Here is a 15,808-nt window from a genome sequence, read left to right on the forward strand (position 1 = left end):
TCTGTAGCCTTGTCATCACCGTAAGGTTACCTGGCAACCAGCGGAGACGACATGAAAAGAACTTGTGTAACTGATTCCTTTGGCTTTGATGAAATGAAAAAGAGGAGTGGAAGTCTAACGCACCAAACTTGACCTCATCACTGTGAACGTACACACACAGATAACATACATCCTTTAAGTTACTCCAGGATAAAGAAAGAGAAGTGCGCACACACACACACACACACACACACACACACACACACGTACAACCCAGACTAACGTTTGCTCTTCGTACAGCGTCAGCGAAACCCTGATAGAGCTTTTTGTTCTTATCTGACCCTCAGCGCCTGAGAGGTGCCGGCTGAAGAAACCAGCGCTCCTTATCCTGCAGCTCTGACTCCAGCTCTGATAGCGCCGAGTGCTTTTCTCAACCCTGAGGCACATTTGACTTTTTCCCTTTTTCATGACACAAAAAAAGAGCTTTGGGCACCGTTCAGTGCAGTGAGTCAGTCAGTCAGAGATAAACTGAGCAGACATGAATAACTCGGCCTGTAAACAGAGACAAGTCCTGCCCTCAGAGTTCCCCTCTGCCGCACGAGTCTCAGTCAGGTTATATATTCTCTTATAAATGGTTACTTTCAACTGTCTTTAAAAAGGCTGAAATACGGCTGAACAACATCGCCTATGAATTATATCTCAATATTTGTAGGTTATTTTGTAATGCCAGTAAATAAATAAATAAATAAATAAATAAATAGTGATATTTTGATATCTCCTCTTAACTCCTGCTGACTACTATAAATGCTGAACAAACTATTGTTACAATAAAGTGAAATAAAGTACTGCTACGATAAAGTTAAAGTATTGTAATTTTTTTAATTTTAATTAAGTACTGTCGTAAATAAAGTTAAATAAAGTACTATTATTACCGTCACTAAAAAATAAAGTTGCAATATTTTTAGGCTATATCGCGATACACAATATATATCACGATATTTTGAAATCTCCTCTGAACTACTGCAGACTACTAAAATTATTAAATGAACTGCAGTTACAATAAAGCTGAATAAAGTAGCTACTTTTATAATAAAGTACTGATACAATAAACTATTGTTAAAAATAAAGTTAAATAAAGTACTTTTAAAATGAAGTTAAAAAAAAGAACCATTACAATAATCTTAACTAAAGTATTGTTAAAATAAAGTTAAATAAAACACTGTAATAATAAAGTTAAGTAAAGTACCGTTAAATAAAGTTAAATAAAGTACTGATGTAATAAAGTTAACTCTAGTATAGTTATCATCAAGTTAAATAAAGAACCGTTACAAAAATGTTAACTTAAGTATTGTTGTAACAAAGTTAAATGAGGTACTGTTAAAATAAAGTTAAAGAACGTTCTGTTAAATAACGTCAAACAACGAACTGATAAAATAAAGTTAACTAAAGTAACAATAAAATAAAGTAAATAAATTATATTGTTAAAATAAAGTTGAATAAAGTTATGTTATGATAAAGTTAGATTAAGTATTAATATAATGAAATCAACCAAAGCTTTTATTCTGAAGCACCTGGCTCATCCCGAGCAGGAAGTGTTGATGTTTTTGCTGTGAAGCTTCCGCTCAACAGTTAGCAGTTAGCTGTTAGCTGTTAGCAGTTAGCGGAAAGTCAAACTGTTTCAGCCCAATTAAAGTCACATATTGAAAACAACCTCGCAGCACTGCAGCTGATGCCTCCGTCTCCTCCTCTCTGTAGTTTCATATCAAGTTGCCCTTCGGTGACCTTTCTGCTATTATGATACTACTGTTGTTCATTGTTAAATATAACTGCAGCTTTGATAACAGACGGCTCTCACGTGTAAATATAACCAGAGCTTTGATAACGACAGACGGCCGCAGGACACAGTCAGAAATTGTTTTAAGACACGATCAAAGCTTTGAGCTGATAGTCTAAATGAAATACTTCATAAGTGGCCGATGTGTCAATAACCTGTGATCATGACCTAAAGTAAACACTAACATTAAATAAAATATTCTGAACTTAGACTGAGTCATTCTTAGAGTCCACGAGCAGGCAGAGCATTTCAGCATTATAAATTACTGCAATCTATGAAAACAGGAAAGTCACCTGGAAATAAAACACGAAACGCGAGATTGAGAGCTCAGTGAATTTAAAAACCAGATGTCTATTTAATTCACTTATATATAGTAGATTAAACAGTGAAAATAAACTATCCTCCTCTTTCCCGGGGATCCCCTGGACCTCCCTCAAGGACTCCTGGGTGAGCAGACACACAGCTCAGATGTATGTGTGAGAGCTAACTGCAGCGCTGCGGCCCGTGAGTCTGTTCAGCTTCGTTAATTTAAGGCCAACTCGTTCTGTTGAACCAACACATCAAAGAAAACACATTCCTCTGCAGGGATCACTGATTCACCTCTGTGTGTGTATGTGTGTGTGTGTGTGTGTGTGTGTGTGAGAGAGAGACCAAGCACGAGGTCTTCCACGTACACTTGAGTGTGTGTGTGTCAAGGCAAAGTATCAGGACCACTACTCACGTTCACACTCGTTGGCGCTGTAGGTCGTGGCTGGTTTCCATGGTAACTGGTTGTATCCGGGGCAACACTGGTCACAAGACAGGCCACAGGTGTTGTGCTGACAGTCGCACTGTAACCTGTAAACAACAACAACAACAACAACAACAAGAGTATGAGTAAAGAAAACAACTCATTTTACTTAGAATGGGAGTTTTAATTTGACATCAGCTCCCAATGTGTGGCTTTTACACTTTGACTGACACACACACACACACACACACACACACACACACACACACACACACACTGCAGACACAAAAGGCTGAAACATGCCATGGTATGTAGCTATCTCAGCCCATTGTGTTTTGGGTAAAACATCATTTGAACTTTTCTCAGAAGTTCACATTCCTCTGCTGCTGTCACTTCAAAGACAAAGAAAGAAAGAAAGAAAGAACGGAGAAGCGTGACAGAGAGTCAAGAGAAAAGTGGAAATGGACCCCCCCAACAATGAAAGAGTTAATCTTTCTCCTTCATCGACGGCGGCTGACTGCTTCACCCCGGCGTTTTAATCGGATTAGTGTGTAAACCTGCGGCCTGCCGAGTGTGGCCAAAACGCAGCGGGGAGAGAGGAAAAACCCTTTAACGCCATTCTCTCGTCTCTGTGAGTCCTCTTAATCGGTCAAAGAGAGACAAACACAGAAGACTGGAGTCACGGGAGAGACGAGTGTGATCAAAAGGAAGGAAACAAATCCAAGAAAATCACCTAACAAATGTTTTCCCTCTGGTTTCAGTCTGATTCCTTCAACAACTACTTTCTAAAATAGTCACCTGAGATGAATCAAATCTGGGCTTGTCCCTTAATTTTTCTCCACTTTCACATTCCTACAAACTCCACTAAATTTCTCATGTTCTATTATTGAGGAAAACGCATGGAATATGTAGCTGGATTTTATCTCAAACATACAAACACCAACCTTTAAATATTGCTATTTATCCTAGACTGTCTTGAAGAGGTGGTCTCGGTCTGGTTATAAACGAACTCTGGTGTAGTCCACGATGAGCAGCGCTAAAATCAACCTGCGTAGTTGTCCCTCCATTGTGACATTAGAAAGTGTCACATTTATCTTGCAAGTGTACTCTTCTTCAACGTTTGCTTTACTTCCTGGATTTTTCCCGCATGGAAATTCTGACCAATCAAGAGCAGCTTTCTCACACAAGGCATTTGATCTGGTCCTCTTGTAAATGCTGCCGTGAGAACACCAACCAACTCTAGGCAATTATACAACTTTGGATCAGCCTTGAAGTGACACACATACTGTAAGAGTTCTTCATCTGATACCCATCATGTGAATGCAAACATTCAGTTGCATAAAATGGCATGTAGTGTAACCATACTTTCAAACATTTTGGTGGCATCTCAGCACACTGAACATTGCCAAACCACACTGTGCTGGACGTCACCACACCACAGACTGTAGGGCTGCAGCTGCTGGGACAGAGCTCCAATCACATGTCGCATTAAATTGAATAACGCTTGCAGTGATTGGCTGGGAGCAAACCCAAATACATTTTTCTTGAAGTGGGTGCAAAAAGCATCAAATGCAGGTATCATTTGAGTCATTTTGTGCCTGTTCACACCTGAGATCAACCTGCAGCCTGGGTGATCCCACCACAGGAATGTGCCTCCATGAGGGCTGTGATGGTATCACTGTGGTTTGGGAGTTCAGTGTCACTCCCCCTGCTTATATATGTATTTGATATGGTGTTTATTTTACTATATGATGACGAAAACTCTGTCTCTGTGTGTGTGTGTTCCACGTTTTTCTCCTCACTGACTTGGTCAATCCATGTGAAATTTGGCACAGTGGTAGAGGGTCATGGGAGGATGCCAATGAAGCAATATTACATCAATTGGCCAAAGGGGGGCGCTATAGCAACCCATTGAAATGTCAAACTTTGAATGGGCATATCTCATGCCCCGTATGTCGTAGAGACATGAAACTTTGCACAGAGATGCCTCTCCTCATGAGGAACACATTTGCCTCAAGAACCCATAACTTCCACTTAAATAAATTTTCCACCATTTTGAATTTTTTGAAAAACACTTCAAATGGATCTCTTCCTAGGAAGTTTGAGCGATCTGCATGAAACTGGGTGAATATAATCTAGGGAGCAATATCTAAAGTTCCCTCTTGGCAAAAGTTGGAAAACTTCCTAAAACTGAGCTTCTATAAGGCAATGAATATTGCGGAGGGCGTGGCTCATCACATAAAGGTGTAGAACATCTCAAGGGTTTCACCCATCACCACGCAACTTTGTAGGCATATGAGCACACATAATCTGAGGGGACCCCTCCATTATTGACCCCATCAAACAAAATGGGGGCGCTAGAGAGCTCATTTCTTATCTAGGCCTAAGCGCCATATGGATTTTTACTAAACTTGGTAGATATGTAGAACAGGACGCCTCAAGGTGACTGGAGAAATTTAACTCTAATTGGCAACTGGGTGGCGCTATAACAACAGAAAAATGCTTCTAAAATGCGACCGATCGCTGTGGCTCCCCCTGTGGACCAATGTTGGTGTTTTCTAATGTTTGGTATGACTAAGTCATGGTATGGTATGCTGTACATAATCACGGAAACTGTCAGTGTGTCATTCTGTCAGTCAGTCATTCTGTCTGTCCCACGTTTTTCTACTCACTGACGTGGTCAATCTATGTGAAACTGCACATAGGCATTGAGGACTGGCATAGGTAGAAGGTGACAAAGCTACCAATGGCTATGGACTAGTTATTTATTTATTTGTGTGTGATTTGTAGCTCTTACGGTGTTCTCTGGAGAAAAGGTGTTTCAGAAGGAAAAGTTCACGATGATGCTCAAATAATAAGGATGACAGCTGAACATAATTAAAGACTTTTGAAAACATCAGTGTGGCCTGGCGTTCACTACAGTGAGAGATAAACCACACAGCTGCAAAACCATGCTCGATTTAATTTTGTCTACAGTCAGTGAAGTCGTTCTCATGTTTTTTTTGGAGTTGTGAGTTGGTTTCATTAAAACTTTTGGTTAATATCAGCATGTGTGTAACTACTGAGGGCTAAAAATATTTGTAACTTCTGTTATAATAAAATAAGTTTCTATTTGAGAGGTATTTTTAGGGTTTCTCTGCTGTGGGAGGTGTGTTACTGCACTCTGGTCTGTGCTGATAACATGTCTGTTTATTGTGTTTTAACAGGCTGATTGTGTTTCTAACTCTCACCTTTACTATCAGACCCATTCATTCAGCGTCTCTCTCTTTCTCTCTCTCTCTCTCTCTCTCTCTCTCTCTCTCACAGTTTAATTCACGCGCTCACTCATGCATCCAGTAGCTCTCTCACCCTTCGTCTCACCCTCCCTCCATCCCTCTTCTCTTTTCCTCCCTGCATGGCGATCAGCTCTGTTCAAGCGCTTTAGGAAATGACTTTCAATGGACGGTTTCCACCCAAATTCACTACTTCCTGGTTCCGATCGTTAGCTGCGGACCAGCAGCTTCCTGAGTGAAGCAGAGTAAACTCAACACGTAGACGGCTGGAAGATGTGGACAGCACAATCCGTCTGTTCTGCAGCCGAGGTTAGTTATATTTCTATCGAGGTGCAGACGACAGTTTGAGCCACAACACGTAAAATATTACTGTCAATATATCAAAACAAACAGCTTTTCACTGATCTAATTGACCACACAACAAATCAGATCATGGAAGTGCGCAAATCTTTGGTCAAAATTATAATCAAATACAAATATTTTAATTTATTTTTTTATTTTTATTTTTTTTCACTCCATTAAAGTGTTTCAAAGGAACAGATTACATTACAGAAAATATTTCCTTCTTCTAAAAATTATAATAAATATTATAATGATATATATAATAGTTTAAATCTGAGGATGTTTTACTGTGAATTTAACTTTGCTTATATTTATTTTTTTACATCAATGCTGAAGGTAAGATCTCCACATCTTAATTCAGTCTGAGTTTTGCCGCCTCTAAACCGCCAACTGTCAAGTTTCTCTCAGTTTTAACAACATCAGCAGGTTGAACCTTTAAACACAGACCTGCAGTCAGCAGACCTGCTGTCGTCTGTAACACACCTGCGGGACATAACAACGTTAAACAAAGTCCAGCATTGATGTAAGTTTTCAGATCTACATTCCTTCTTTCTGACACAACGCAGATGGAGCATCTCTAAACGCCTGATGAGGTCAGGAGGGATTTATTTGAATTCCTCACGCCGTGTTCCCAATAATCAAACACCTGCATGAAACAAGTGCAAATACACTCGAGGGATTTATTCCAATGTTCCAGGAATATTTGGAACGTTCTGATATAATTAGAAACCACACTGCAACAGGATATCACTTCACATCCCCGACTGTTTAAAATACCAAAATCCCCCTGAATCACATATTTATATCCACCAAAATATCACAACTATAATTCTTTAGATGCCAGTTACAAAGCAGAGGTTATATTTGAAAAGAATTTTAAACAGTTTGAAAGGGTCATGTCTCAGTAACTGCTTTTTCCATTACTGTTAATCATTCTGTTATGTGTGAAATACCCAGAAATTAAACACAGTCTATGAAACTCAGTCTAATCTTTGGTGAAGACAAACAGCTGGATCTGAAGGTGAAATCTGTTTGGACTGTAGCTGATTGTGAACAGCTCTTAGGATGGGAAACGGGCTGAAATTTCCACGTCTATTAACAACCTCTCAACCTAAACCTTCTTTCTCAGCATGTGGATGAATTTGTGAAATGTTATTTTTTAAGCTCCAAGAGAGGTGTTGCAACTGTGAGACAAATATAATAACCCACACCAGGTCAGGTACCCCCAGGTATGTGACAGGTAACCCAACAATCAACAATCACAAAATCAGTTTAATTTCATTAGTGAGGAAGTGATCAATTTTCAGCATCAACTAGCACCAAATCTGACCATGTTTTGCAAACTTCAGTGGTATTTTAAGTGCTGCAGGGAGACTCCTCTGCACCCCCTCGACAATCTAAATCACCACAGGAATTCACTTTAATAGAATTTATGAACTAAACTCACAAAGGAATTACAAAAAGCTCAAGAACACAATTAATCTTCCTCTGCAGTTCCTTCCTCTAATTGCTTTGTTATTATCCCGACACCCAAAGGAAAAGTTTGTTTTCTTTAAAAACCCCTCATACACAATCACTACACACACACACACACACACACACACACACACACACACACACACACCAGCTGGGGTAATGGCTAACCCAGATGTAGCCTCACCTCTCTGAGCTCTGATCCTGAACTGGAGGTGACGCAGCAAAGTGAAACCAAATGGTGCCGAACAGAACAAACTACGTGAACATACAGTATGAACCAGCTGGAAACAACTTGATCCAACATGGTGTCTGTACATCAGTGCAGTGAGGCATCAAATGGGTTTTACTTCGTTATTCTACTCTTTGAAAACATTTAGGAAATGTATTAGAGTTTGTTTTCAGTCAAACCTATTCTAACTGTAATTATCAGGTGTGCAATAATCTGATTCATGGACGTAGACTGTGGCTATAAACCTGTCATTTACTTTAACCAGCATTCTCCTTTCCTTACTCTATCCGCAGGTTTCAAAAGATTTCGTGTTGCAGGACTCTTGTGCGCGAGGTTGATCCATTTTCAGTGGATCTTTTTTTACAGTGCGATAACTGTCTCAGAAAATATCGCGGTATCATGGTGTTACAGAATTTATATTATCATCTAGTCAGAATGACAATTAAAGGGATGAAAATGGACGGGTTGTTTTTGGTTGAACAAACGTTTTAATACTTTAACTGAAACTTGAAACCATTCTGTTAATGAAAGTGTATCTACAAAGTCTCTCCTTTGAAAATAACTAAAATAAAGGTGAGATTCTCCGTTCAGTTGCATTTTTTTTCCAATGTCTTAGATAAGCAAATGTACATGGTGTGATGGCCGTCAACTTTTTTATCATGGTGTACATTACAACCGGTATATCCCTGCAGCCATGTTTGTCACGTCTTTTTAACCATGGCAGCGGCATTCGCCAGTGACACTGACTTCACCAATGCACCGATCTGTTCCACTTCACATGAGCTTCTGTGATAACTGTCTTTGGTTTTAAAGGGAAATTTCGGTTTATTTCAACCTGTCTCCTATCGTCCTAAATTGGTTTCAAGTCACTAGTGACATAGAAATAATAGTTAGCATGTTAGCCGTTAGCCTAGATCCAGCCAGGGCGCATAGTAGCGTCAGACCTGTTAAAACGTAAGTGAACGGGCAACCTTCAAGTGCAAAGTTGGTCCACTAAACAAGCTTTTTCTCCACAAAGACCGCCTCATATCGTTAGGATAAATGTCAGAGAACATATAGAAAACGACATGTAAACGTGTTGTCTTACCTTACCGGTGTGCTCGGATTATTCTCGTGGAAAAATATAAACGCTTATTTCATGGGTTCTTATGGAAGTTTGCACACCGGGGCGGAACTTTCTTGCGGTGAAACTGAAATTTGTTTGTTTATAGTGACGTGGCGCAGACCCGGGAGAGTCCAAAATCCAGTCAGGCAGGACAGTACGGGAGAAAGGTTGATAAACCTCGTTTCACAGCACCCCGTCCTTTTTGATAAAAGACAGGATGATTTTATGAACAATGAATTAAAGGACAACGTCTGGCAGTCCATTGTCCAGCTTGGTGGCTGCGGTGAGAGTGGTAAGTACTAAACAAAGTTGATGTTGACGCTTGTTAAACGTTAGCTTGCTAGCTCGCTGCAGCTGCTGCTGCTACTCTCGTCCATGTTCACCCACACCCGTTCACACTGCGCGGACTTGGAACACAACAACGCAAAATTCCGCACTGCGTCCGTACCGCGCCTGTGTATATGGTTTAAAAGTGGAAAAGCGCTGAGCGAATATTCCGCAAATCCGTCCCCACATTTCCACATCGCTGCAGTGAGAATGAACCTTTATGTTGTGTAAAACAATTTAAGCAAGTGAATTACATGTAAAGAGGTGGTAAGATGCAAATCCTTGCCGGGCAGGGCGATGAATGTGACGTGAATGGCGCAAAATACACGAATTAAGAATGTAGTGTGATTTCGCATCATACGCTTATTCGCAAGAGGTGAGAAATCTAACCTTCAGCGACCGATTCACGCAGCAATAGCCAATAAGCATTGAGATCCTCCGGGGGCGTATGACGTGACGAGATGTACTGGCATAAATTCATTCAGGGATTCAGCAGTTTCACGGTTAGAAGTTATTCGCACGTATGAAGCGAGTCAACACAAATACTTGAGCGTTCAATCTCGCACTAGTCACGCCACGAAAGATTCTCATCATATATGGCACACAACAATAATTTTTTATTCTTGTCATCTATCCACGTGCATCTGGCTGTTTATGTCCAATCAAGTAAAATAATTATAGACTACAACAAAGGGTTGTAAGCCCATCTTTGCATAGTACAACGCAGTACTAACCAAAGAACTCTATCTCTATACATTCACTCCATTATCTCTTATAGTAAATTGAGGCCCTGCTAAGCATCATTCAAAAACTCTGGTTACATCTGCTGTTAAATCTCCACATTATTAGCATGACATCCACGATATAAACACACATTCACTGCAGGGAGAACACACTGTAGCTACGTCACAAATTCCTCACCCTTACAATCATACACAGTAAATACAGCACCCTGATTCACTCTCAGGAGATGAGTATCAATGTGCTCTATTATCATAATCTCCTGAAATCCCTCTGATCTCATATGAAGGGAGTGAAGCCAGGACTTGCTCAGGAGGGACTGTGTATTTAGGCTGACTGTAATATACATCACACACTCTCTGTTAAACTGCCATACATTATCATGGCAGTATAAACACTCGCTGTGGAGTAAATATATACCTGAGGGTGCCAGAGAGAGATTAGAGCTCACATACTGTATGAAATGTGAACTATAAAACCAGAGCCATTAAAACACCTCAGGGTTTAAACACACATAATTGTGCTGTGGAAGACATTTTAGATGTCAGTCAGACCAGTTCTGCAGTAAAGTCCACCATCTTCTCACAAGTAGTTCCAACCCCTCCGTATCAATTTGGTGTCCAACACAAAAAACAAGACTGTCTGGTTTAAATGTGTCCACTGGCCTTCAGCTGAAAAACATGTTACACGTCCAGGGGAGAGGGTCTCCTGCACGAGCGTGTGAAGAAGTGTGTGAAAGTATACACACGTCTTCTTACAGTAACTATTGGGGCCCCACCAAGACTTTACAAACACCCATCAAACACACGCAGCACATATATCTGTCTGCCACAAACACTGACACACACGCTCAGGACACGAGGTTAAGTTGAATTTCCACAGCTTTAGTTTAAACACACACACACACACCTGACAGCGTGTGTGAGGCTGAACTCTGCTCTGCTCAGTGTCAAAAAGATACAGACTCAAACACAGATATGACTTTAGGAGAATCATTGCAGTCTCTGCCTGTAGAGTAACAGCAGATCTCTAAGTCTCCCCTCAGAGACTCAACACCGAGCACACGGTGCACTCATTTTGGGATAAACATTTAAATTAATAATATGTTCCTCTGGTGTCTATTGTGTCTGATATGTCACTTCACTCACTCAAGTTTAATCTAGGTTATTAAAGTGTTTTTAAATGCTCTTTGATTCCTCTGTATCTCATCACTGTGGTCAAATGGTCATTCTGTGGATGCAGTATTCCTTTAAGCTACATGTTTTCTCTCGGCCTTTTCACAGAGTCAAACATCACTGCACACCTGAAACTGTCATCTGGCTCAGATTTTTAAAGGAAGCGTTGCTGCCAAACCGCCTCAAAACACCAAATTGCAGCTATCAAATGAGGCAAATGTTGAGGTTTTACACACATAAAGTCCTGCGGTCGTGCATATCTACTGTACCTGTCTGACAGGACTAAAGAAGAAAAACCAAATCAGTGTGTGAACCCCGAGGCAAACATATTGTCAGGACATTAAAATAAAATCATTACATCCTCTTCAAGCCAAAGATCCATTATAAATTATTTTTACAGTCTCTTAAAAAGATATTTTCTAATGTCTAATCTTCATGTCTCAGCTGCTCCCTCCTTCCTTATCTCTTTGTTCTTTTTAACAGTGTTAATGTATTTGGCCTTGCTCTCCTTTTTCCTCCCCTTCATGTTTAACTCTCCACGGTATCCCACTTATTGTTCTCACCACCCTTACACAGCTCACTGACATAAACAGGGAGATTTATGGTCTGTTTATGGTTCGCATCTCTCAGTTTCACTTTTCAATTTCATTCTTTTTTGTGTTTTTCTAGCAATTCCTCCATCAATATCTTATATTTTCACATTTTCATTCCTTCATTCAGTGGTTCCCAGTAAGTTAGAGTCTGTAAGATTCAGTATTCTGTCTTTTTTCTCGTCAATCTTTCGCCCTGTGACCCCTGAAAATACACTGATGCCTACTTGAGATCATCCAAATCACAACGTATACTATAATGCATAAACCCAGTCATCAGGAAAAAAGTTGGCAATGTTGTTTCTGCAAACCTTGGATATGTTACATTTGTACGTTATTACAGTGTACGTAAGGATAAATCGAAACATTACGTTTCTTACAACACTGTACTTGTGATTGTGACATGCAACATGTGATTACATTAAGGCACAAAAAACACTTGGTTATGGTTAGAAAAGAGCATATTTTTGGCTTAAAATACCCACATTCAACAAGACAAAAGCTGCTGGAAACGCATCGACTGGTCACTACAGAACATTCACGTTCAACGACACAAGAGCTGCTGGAAAAGCACCTATAATTTGCTAATAAACACCAACATGTGGTGGCACAAAAGCTTCTGGAAAAGCGATGATTGGTTGCTAAAAACAACCACGCTCATTGGCACAAAAGCTGCTGGAAAAATGCCAATTGGTTGCTGAAAACACCCACGTCCATTGGCACAAAATCTGTTGGAAAAGCACCAACAGGTTGCTAAAAACACATTGAGCATGTTTTAACAACAATGGTTAATGTGTGGTTATATTTAGGCACAAAAAACACTTGGTCATGGTCAGGAAACGATCTTGTTTGGGCTTAAAATAAATGGTTTTGGTGGCACAATGCCGACTGAAAACAGCACTGTCTTGGTAAAAAAACAACTGCTATCTGTGGCACTATCTCCAGAAAAAAACTCAGTGACGAGTCACTGCAAACATCCCACGTTTGGTAGCTCAAAGCCCCTGGAAATGCAGCTATGACATGCCTAATACAACAGGTGTTGTTTGTTGGTCTCAAACAGTGGTCTGCAGCTTGGCAGGCGTCTCGCTCACACCCTCCACTACCCCCACCCCACTTCCAGATGAAGAAGTCAGCTCAAGAAACACTGATATGATGTGTATGTACGGAAACGTATTGCATTCACTTGACAATAAAAAAAAGCCCTGTTTTTCTGAGTAATTTTTTCTGTTTTTCAGAGTAATTTATTTATTTTTCTGTTTTTTTCTGGGTAATTTTATTCTCTTTTTCAGGGTTTTTATTTATTTTATTTTTTTTTGGTAATTTTTTTTCTGTTTATCGTGGTATTTTTTTTTTCCTGAACAAGGAGACGAGATACTTGAAAATCTCGCGATAAGCTCGCACCTGGCACCTACAAGTGACCCCTGCATCCATGGTGACTCCTGCTCATGGATGTATTTTGCATCCGTGCTCCTGCTCCTAGACAATTTCAACTACGGGATCAATAAGGGTAAGGCACGTAATTAGTTACACACAGGGTGTGATAATCTAGCTATGTTTTCAACTGCTTTCTTCTAGTGTAGGCCTATCACTCAATGTAACAGGTGAGGTTAGTAACAGGTTGTAACAACGTCAGCTGACAAACATGTATGGGCATGATTTTACAACCTGTTACTAACCTCACCTGTTACATTGAGTGATAGGCCCACACTAGAAGGATGCAGTCGAAAACATAGCTAGATTATCACACCCTGTGTGTAACTAATTACGTGCCTTACCCTTATTGATCCAAAAAAAAATTACCACGAAAAACAGAAAAAAATGCCATGAAAAACAGTGAAAAAAATTACTCCAAAAACCCCCCCCCAAAAAACCAGAAAAATAAATAAATTATTCTGAAAAACAGGGCTTTTTAATGAATGCAATACGCTTCCGTATGTATGAAATGTCCACATGTGTAACATATCTGTGGTTTGCAGAAACGTACAATGCCCACATTTTTTTCTGGCGAGTGGGCCGACTGCGACTCCACAGTTCTCAGCCTTTTAATGAGAAAATTATTTTATAAACTCTGGGACTAATTCTTTTTTTTGTCCAATCTTTCATATTGATTTACAACCCACGGGGAGATCGCCCCACAGATTAACAACTGATGATTTAGAGTGGAGTCATAAAACGAAATAGAGCCACCTGCCTCTCTGTATCAACCAGAAAATAAATCACTGCTATCTCCCCCAAGATGTCAGGGTCGCAGTGTGAACGCCTCCCAGCAGCAGCAGCAGCATATTCACCTCAACTGTACATCAAATTATGTGACAATCCAACCTCCCCTCCCCCGTCTCCCTCTCCTCCCTCTAAAATCCCTCCCAAATTCCCAAATCACTCACGAGCAACAAGGAAAGAGCTACATCACCGGCTTTGCAACAGACCGTCTCCAGATACCTTCAACAAGTCTCTACAGGACTGTGTGTTAATGCGTGTGTGTGTGTGTGTGTGTGTGTGTGTGTGTGTAAAGGGAGACATCAGAGGCATACAGTAGGAGTTGGTGTGTATGTGTACATGCACCTAAAACAGACAGACAAATATTTATAGGCTGATATGTAAGTGTTTGTGTATGTGACTCATGGTGGATTTGACAGTAATAACGGCTCATTGTAAAATCCCCCACAGCCTGCAGGTAGCTACACACACACAAATAACTGCACACACGTACTAATGTCCTCGTACAACACACTGATACATATCATTAAATTAATCACACACTGCCCACTTCCACGTCTCAGGAGACACCTACACTTATGTGTTACTCTGCTTCAACAATAAAACCTAAATAAAGGACAGGAAGTGTATTTGTATGGAAGTTGTAATCAGAGAATTTATCTTCCTCTCCACCTCCAGATGTTTCACTCTCATGAAACTGCACAAACACGCTGAGAAACACAACACTTCCCATCATCCTTCTCTGTCGCTTACTGCTCGTTTTTCCCTCCACCTGTCTTTGCACATTTTCTCTTCTTGCACGTTTAAATCAAATTTATATACAGGCTGCTTTCAGACCTAGAGTCGTCTCCTTTGGTCTGAATCAGGGAATCAGTTCATTCGTCCACATGTTACACATCAGGTCACCTCCACACCACATATACCTGAAACTAAATTCAAATATTCGCCAACATGTCGCACTGACTTATTACTGCAGTATTTGCAGACTGACCAGCTGAGCTAATCCAATCCAATCACCTGCCTTTGGTCAAACCTGTCTCATTATTAGTGGAGTGGTACGCACACAGCTTTCATCCATTTGGTCCACTTTATTTTAAGATCCCAGGAGTTCCTCACCTCTCCTGATTATTTCCTAAATGAATCAGAGACTCACACACATGTGTTAGGATGCTGCTGACTGACTGTGCAGGCAGGGACATGAAGGTTAATGAATATGAATGAACGTCTTTTTTCTTTGTGAAGAACAATATCTCACTGACAAGAGATATCTTAATTAATTTCAGAGGTCAAGTTGGGACTCGAGTCTTCGTTTGGTCTGACTTGACATTTTTTTCCTGCTTATTTGATACTGTCGCCATGAGTCTGACTTGAAACTGATTAGAAACTTGAGACTTTGTCCAATCTCTGGATGTTGCAGTTACTGATTCTTCATTTCATGCATGCCATTTTTTTATTCCTTCATTCCTCTCCTCCTTTGTTTTCTCAGCGGGCTCATGTGTTGTAACAAATCTCACGTCTAATTTGCATCACAGGTGAGCAGGTCTGTTGTCCTGATGAAGACAGACAGAGAAACCACAGCCAAGAATAATTGAAACCCTTGTGCTTCAGATCAGAGCCATAGCTCGGGGATATGAATTTTGTAATGTGCACACTGCAGCATTGGGTATATTTAAACATACCTGTGTGTGTGTGTGTGTGTGTGTGTGTGTGTGTACAGTATGTGGCTGTGAGTTGGCACAGGTGTGTCACTGTACTGACATAAATCATTTTTATGACTTGCAGTGTTTACTG

At 40.3% G+C, this 15,808-nt stretch overlaps 1 protein-coding gene across 2 annotated transcripts in view; it reads right to left on the reverse strand.

The window, feature by feature from the left end:
* lama5 (laminin, alpha 5) overlaps nt 1–15,808 on the reverse strand; it is a 137,852-nt gene that overhangs the window by 58,215 nt on the left and 63,829 nt on the right. For both annotated transcript variants that reach the window (XM_049582153.1, XM_049582152.1), the window contains exon 7: nt 2,535–2,650. In XM_049582153.1, coding sequence (XP_049438110.1) covers nt 2,535–2,650 — 116 coding nt within the window. The remainder of the gene's footprint in view (nt 1–2,534; nt 2,651–15,808) is intronic.

This window comes from Epinephelus fuscoguttatus, linkage group LG7 (genome assembly GCF_011397635.1).
Source record: "Epinephelus fuscoguttatus linkage group LG7, E.fuscoguttatus.final_Chr_v1".
NCBI lineage: Eukaryota > Metazoa > Chordata > Actinopteri > Perciformes > Serranidae > Epinephelus > Epinephelus fuscoguttatus.